This window comes from Poromitra crassiceps (genome assembly GCF_964638095.1).
Source record: "Poromitra crassiceps genome assembly, chromosome: 28".
NCBI classification, from domain to species: domain Eukaryota; kingdom Metazoa; phylum Chordata; class Actinopteri; order Beryciformes; family Melamphaidae; genus Poromitra; species Poromitra crassiceps.
In genome coordinates this window covers 5,470,024-5,477,523 of record NC_139651.1, presented here as the reverse complement: position 1 = coordinate 5,477,523, position 7,500 = coordinate 5,470,024, and the positions used below count along the sequence as shown (strand labels likewise).

The 7,500-nt window shown below is 46.5% G+C and overlaps 1 protein-coding gene across 1 annotated transcript in view; it reads left to right on the top strand.

The window, feature by feature from the left end:
- Positions 1–7,500, top strand: part of minar1 (membrane integral NOTCH2 associated receptor 1) — a gene marked incomplete at its 3' end in the record, with an annotated part of 29,964 nt that overhangs the window by 18,790 nt on the left and 3,674 nt on the right. The window contains exon 3 of the mRNA XM_083662265.1: positions 4,526–4,795. Coding sequence (XP_083518391.1) covers positions 4,526–4,795 — 270 coding nt within the window. The remainder of the gene's footprint in view (positions 1–4,525; positions 4,796–7,500) is intronic.

The window sequence follows — 7,500 nt, the reverse complement described above, 5'->3', positions numbered from 1 at the left end:
TCCGTGCTCCTTGTCTTACAGATTACCTGTTATATATAGGCAGGAGGGATTGCCAGGATGTTTTAGTGCCAAATAGCATCATAAAAAAGCAGGAGCGCAGTGTTAGGACTCGGACCTCCATCAAATGGGATTGTCATTTAGCTCCTTCATACTCCACAGTACTGTGTATAGAGACACTGCATGAAATAGGCCACACCCATCATGGGGGAAAGCGCTCCATTCACTGCCAAACACCAGCGCCATTTTCCTTGAATTAAACATAGCTAAAAGCTGTTGTGTGGTGGGCTGCGCAGACAACAAATGTAAAACATCGCCAGTTAAAGTTTTTTTGTACTCCTGAGGAAAACAAGGAAGCCATTGAGAATTGGCGAGAAGAAAAATGTGGATCTAGCTGTCAAGAAGTAAGTTGGAGTGTTTGATCTTCCGTATATATGATCTTTGTGTGCAACACGCGACCATGCACGCGACATAGGAGAATGCCAGGGTTGGGGGGGGGAGTTTCTGTTTCCCCCCGTTTTGGGGCGTGGTTTCTGAATGACGACGCGCTCCGCAGTGTCTCTATCCTCTTTACAGCTGTGAAGTCAAAACATGCTGTTATTCTGAAGTGTACATTTGCAAAATACGGTAGAACACATTCAGCAGAACACTTCCTGTCCCGATCCGTGTGCACGCGTTTTGTGTAGAAGCCACATTTTGTTCTGATAATGAAAAGTGATGTGCTCTTGGTTTCCACGGCGAGCAGCTGCCACTGTCAGTGATGTGCAGCTGTCAAATGCTGAGACCAGAGACCACCAGGCAGCCATGTGCTGTGCAGCTGAATTGAGATATTTTGTGCAAGATTGTTGTCACGGCAGATACAAGCCCTGGGCACAATCATCAATATTAAAGGAACACTCCGCCCATTTTCAACCAGCTTTGTATCATTAGAACATCAGTAGTATATCAGAAAACTGTAAACTGTTTTGAAGTCTGTCATTTAATTTGACAGTTATTGAGTGTTAAACCAGTGACATCACTGGTCCACACTAACTCAAATGAATAACTCATTAACTCAAATCAACTCTCAATAACTGTCAAACTAATGACGATTTTGAAGTCATTCATCTAGTTTGACGGTTATTGAGAGTTGATTTGAGTTAATGAGTTATTCATTTGAGTTAGTGTGGACCAGTGATGTCACTGGTCCACACTTTAACACTCAATAACTGTCAAATTAAATGACAGACTTCAAAACAGTTTACAGTTTTCTGATATACTACTGATGTTCTAATGATACAAAGCTGGTTGAAAATGGGCAGAGTGTTCCTTTAAGGCTTTATCTCGTTGGCTATTCAACTATATTGTTCAGGGGGCCACATTGTCAGAAAGCCAAGGGCCCCGGGGGGGGGCAGACATTTCCCTGAGCTATTATTATCATCAGCGCCACCACATCTTAAAATGTTTGATTTGACTACATTGCAAAAGTCGCCTAATCATAGCCTCATGGTCCATGTTTTGATTTTTTTTGTAATTCTATTTTCTTTTCAGAAACATAAATGAACAAATAGTTACACATCAAACTCAATCCACAGATGAAAAACGGAAACAGGACTTGATTGTTATCTGTGTCATCGAGAGAGAGAGAGAGAGGAGAGAGAGGGGCAAAGAGACAGAGAGAGGGGGAGAAAGAGAGGTGAGACAGACAGAGAGAGAGAGAGGGAGAGAGAGAGAGAAGATTTTTCTTCCCTCCCCCTCCCCCCTCAGAACTGGTCCGCGGGCCGGTGTGACTTGGTTGGCGGGCCGGATTTGGCCCCCGGGCCGCCAGTTGAATAGGCCTGGTCTAGGGCTTCCAGCGGCCCTATCCACCATGAGCATATTTAGAAAAGAAAAGGGGATTTGGGAGTGAGGAAGGTGAGTGTGTGTCTGATCTTACCTCTTAGCTTCTCTGACGCCCATCCAATGGCTCGTCCTCCGGCCAGCCCACGCCTCGTGGATCCACCGCCTTCCTGCTCTGTGATCGTTTGGTACAGGCTTCATGCTCAGTGATCGTTTGGTCTAGTTGTTCAGTCCTCAGTGATCGTTTGGTCCAGTCGTTCAGTCCTCAGTGATCATTTGGTCCAGTCGTTCAGTCCTCAGTGATCATTTGGTCCAGTCGTTCAGTCCTCAGTGATCATTTGGTACAGTCGTTCAGTCCTCGGTGATCGTTTGGTCCAGGCTTCCTGCTCTGTGATCGTTTGGTACAGGCTTCATGCTCAGTGATCGTTTGGTCTAGTTGTTCAGTCCTCAGTGATCGTTTGGTCTAGTCGTTCAGTCCTCAGTGATCGTTTGGTACAGTCGTTCAGTCGGACGCACAGTACAAGACGCAGACAAAAACTCCAAAACAAAACTGTTCCAGAAAAGAGGAAACTTCCATTCCATTGTCCACATCACAGCATTTTAGCCAGACTCCATCTTGCAGAGCAGAGAGCTTCACTGTCCTTCACACACAGTCACAAAATGGCTCGCAGCCATGCGCTCTCATCCGTGTGACCTCTAGCAGCTCTCGAGAGTTTACTCGGAACTTAGTCCTCCTTTTAAACTTCCTCACTGACACATGACCCTGTAAGCTCCACCCCCCTCAGTCACTGAACCAATCAGAAAGCCATGAGGGTGTATCCTGCCGTAACACTGTGTTCACACATTGAAGCCTCTCTCTTTTTAATTGTAGTCTGTGAGCTTCTGGAAAGCTGGTAGTTCTCATCATTAGAAACATTCTCAGTGTTGTAGCAGTAATTAACCTTGATCCATGTCTCACGGATCTCATGTCACGCGGTTCGCGGTCTTAAAGGGATACACGCACAAATGCTGCATCAGGCATCGGTGGAGAGCCGCAGGGATGACGTATTTTTGTAGTCAGAACGCGGAAGTCCCAGACTTCCTGGTTCTTCACTGTTTCTGTCTATGGGATTTTTGAATGGGTTTTTGCCGCGATGCTTCAAATACGGTCTCTGGGCAACGCAAGATTAATCAAACGTGAACCAGGGTTCAGTCGGATAATCTTCACACATGAGGACCACTTTCATGAGTTTTGTAGTGTAAATGCGAGCCCTAGAAGTAAAAAGCTCGAGCTAAACTAATCCAGAACTACACACTGTCGCATAGGCTTCCACGTCACGTCAGCACTCAACCTGGACTGTTGTTGATGTGTGCACTGATTACCCCAGGCTGAACAGGGCTGAACCAGGTGAGGGAAAGATAATTTCCGTGTTCGTCCTTTGAAGTGGTGACGTTCTTGACGTATATATCCCCGTTGACTCAACAGTGTAGTCTCATTTAGCCGTTTGCTAGCTAGCCGCCCTTTTAACGGCACGTACTGTAAAAGCTTCAAAACTCATAAAAGTGGTCCTCATGTGTGAAGATGATATTACTAAACACTGGTTCGCGTTTGATTAAGCGTGTGTTCCCCAGAGACCTTATTAGAAAACATCGCGCCAAAAACTCATTCAAAAATCCCATTGGCGAAAACAGTGAAGAACGTTCAGTGAAGAAGGTCATGTGACTGCCTGGTCTGTGCAGGTCATGTGACTGCCTGGTCTGTCCAGGTCATGTGACTGCCTGGTCTGTGCAGGTCATGTGAGCTCCTCTTTTTCTTCTTGGCCTAAAGAGAAGCCAGGTGCGGTCTCTCTTCTTCCAAAGCTGCCGCTCCCCCATTAGGTCTAAACTGGAACTGTCAGTTTGAAACAAGTGGACTAGTGTTTGAATGTGTTCTACTTAAAGTGGTCTATATTGTAGGGGTGTCACGATATTAGAATCTCTAACTTTGATAGCATTTTCGACAACACATGAAGAGGCATAAAATAAGACAAATGGACGGACAGACGCACGCTTCTCCATAATCTAGGCCTGATAAAACTCATTACAAACTTACACAGCAGATTACCCCTGCTCTAGTCATAAGCCTATCACAACACAGCAGATTACCCCTGCTCTAGCCATAAGCCTATCACAACACGTTTAGCTTGTCGCAGCAGCAGATACCCACCAATGATAGGGAAGGGGACATTTGTAGTAGGTTTGATTTTTCATTGAAAGCAATGCTGTTATCGATACTGTTGCAAATGAGTTTGTAGCGGTTTTAAAACAGTATTGATATTAACCCATACTAGTTAACGGCTGCAGGCTTCCGCATTTCTGGGGGATTTGTTGTTGTTGTGACGTCACGCTGATTCGTCCTATTAAAATAAAATCATAATCATAATAATGAAGGATTTTTGCTAAATATTGACAATTAGTCAACTTTCGGAACCCTTAGACCATGATCTTCTCAGTGTCATGAGTCCATGGAAATAGGCAGGGCAAACAGGATTTCCTGGTCATGTCATGTGATTAATTATTTGTCCCTCAAAGTATAAGACTCCATTTTCACAGCTAAACAGAGAAAACATGGATTTTTTTTCGTACTGCCTTTTAGTAAAATTGAGATAAAGTCATTGTTGCCAAATGGAAACTATATACCGTAATTATGCAATCGAGAGGGCTAATCTTTGAATCCTCTCTCCGTCTCCAGGCAGAGCGAGAGCGTCAATACGAGCTCTCCCAGCCCCACCGCCCGCCCAAGCCGCCCAAGGACTCCTACCTGGTGGAGCAGGTGTTCTCGCCACACCCCTTCCCCCCCTCCGTCAAGGCCCACGTGAAGGGCAGCCCCCTGTACAGCGACCTGAGGCTGGCCGGCCTGTCGGACGCCAAGCGCAGCCAGCAGCCCTCGTGGACCATCCAGGAATACAAACGCAACTCAGGAGACAAGCCGGGCAAGCAGCTCACAGCTCTGGACCTGCAGGTACTGGACTGGGACTGGACCGCTCTTTCTCATTTACACATTACACGCACTACACACACACTACACACACCAGGCGTTAGCAACCTAGGGCACGGGTGCCCCGTCTGGCATGCAAAGGGTTAACAGGCAATGTACACGTGCGTTACGGCTGCGTTGCGGATCCGGCAACGACACTCGGCCATGATAATCGATGGGCGATACTTACGGAAAAATTACGCACCTGTTCTATTTTTGTCGGATCCCGCATACATACATACGTCTGACAGATGACATGAGTGTGGGTCTGTTCCCAGCCATACCGGAGCCGTACCGGAGCCGTACCGCATCTGTTCCGGAGGCGGTGTACATTAGCCCTAAGCCCGCCCCCCACAGAATTGTACTCGGTGCGTATGCCGAACCCGGAAGAGGGCGTGACTTTGGCACTCTATAGACCAGAATGCAATGCAGCTGCAAGACCAGACATGTTGTATTTTGAGTACGGGGCGTGGCCACCATTACAGAAACATAATAACCTACAGCCCCATTATGCCCAAGCAACCAATTCACAAGCCTTATTCTCTCTGGGGTTTCAAAGGGCATTCTGGGAAATGTAGGAAATCACTAACTGCAGTAGAAGTAGTAGGCGAGGCAGGTTGAAGGAAAGTGGGTGTGCACCAGTAAGGTCAATGACATCACTTCCTCATCACAAAAGGGGGCGTTGCCATTATGGGAACTACAGTCGCACACTTTTACATACAGTAGCAGGACATCCATAAAAGGAGAAGGCATCTGAAGATCAAAGAAATGAGAGAAACCGAGAGAGGGGGAGAGGGAGGGAGAGAGGGGAGAGAGAGAGAAGGAGGGATGAGGGGAGAGGGAGGGAGGGAGTCACCTAAAAAGTTAAATTGCAGCTAATGGCACACAATTAGACGCCGGTGGGTTTTCTGTTCGGGGGGTTAATTATGCGCATCATAACGAGGGGCAGGACTTTGTTGTGCGTCGGTGTAACGACCTGGATTCTCATCGACTGCAGCGCCGATGTTGATTAATTGGAGTGAGTCTAATCAGGCATCAAACTGACTTATGGAGATTTTCAATAGTGGCAACAAGGGATGTAGTGGAGGGCGAACCGATCTGAAACTCACTTCGCCCACTGTTTCAGCCCAACATAAGCTCGACTCAGGATCGTTCATCATAGTCGCTATCAAAACTGATTATGTAAACTTGACTCATGATCGTTCATCATAGTCACTATCAAACTGATTATGTAAGGACAGTCTTTTTTTAAACGTTTTCTTCCCAATTGTACTCGGCCAATTCCCCCTGCTGTCCCGGTTGTTGCTCCACCCCCCTCTGCCGATCTGGGGAGAGTTGTAGACTAGCACATGCTTCCTCCGATACATGTGCAGTCGCCAGCTGCTTCTTTTCACATGACAGCGAGGAGTTTCACCGGCAGGACGTAGCACGTGGGAGGATCACGACCCCCCCCCCCCCCCCCCCAATTCCCTTCTCCCTGAACAAGCGCACTGACCGACCAGAGGAGGCGCTAGTGCAGGGAGCAGGACTTAATCTGGCCTCCCACCCGCAGACACGGCCAATTGTGCCTGTGTGGACGCTCGACCAAGCCGGATGCAACACGGGGGCTTGAACCTCCGACCCTCGTGTTGGTAGGCAGGGAATTTACCGCTGCACTACTCGGATGAAAAGGCATTTAAACAAAAGCTGAAAAAGTAATTGTTTTTTCTTCATATTGGTAGATGTTTATCTTATGATGATCACCCACTGGAGGTGATAGTTGACCTTTTTATTTCACCATTATAGCGCCTCAGACCAACATGTAAGTGCACTTGTTTTACACGTTCACAGCCATCTAAAGAGCTTGGAGCTGAGCCAGTGTGATGGACACACGTCCAACCTGTCAGCAACCAAAACTGACCTTCAAAATCATTGATTTCTCATTTCCTGATGATCAGTTTGGAGGCGTCTCCAGCGTTCACCTTGGCTGTGAGCTTCTCTCAAAGACACGGGATTACAGCCTCATCAGGCTAGAAGGGAGAGAGAGGAGTATGAAGTCAGTGTGCAGCATGCAAAACCAAGGACAAAGAGTTATTTCACTTATGTGGATTTTTGAAAGCACATCGCCATACCTGCCAACATTAGGCTGTGATGTCATACCTGCCAACATTAGGCTGTGATGTCATACCTGCCAACATGAGGCTGTGTTGTCATACCTGCCAACATTAGGCTGTGATGTCATACCTGCCAACATTAGGCTGTGATGTCATACCTGCCAACACGAGGCTGTGATGTCATACCTGCCAACATTAGGCTGTGATGTCATACCTGCCAACATGAGGCTGTGATGTCATACCTGCCAACATTAGGCTGTGATGTCATACCTGCCAACAGGTGAGAGAGGTCAAGGGACCCCTTTGAAAATAGCCATGCTAGTTTTCCCTTTCAGTTTCAATGCAAAATAAATAAAATAAAAAAAGACAAGGATTGAGGGTTTGCCACAGCATTTTATTCCTGAGAGGTTGATAGTACTAATAAATATTCATGCATAGCTAGAATCTAATCAAAATGTCCCATTAGAATTAATTCAGGTTAAGGACTTTCTACAGACAACCAACCATTGTATAGAAATCTATTTATTTAAAGTTGAAATCCCAAATAGGAAACTCAAAATTATTTCTCAACCCCAAGTCTTCTGAGATATCTGAGGG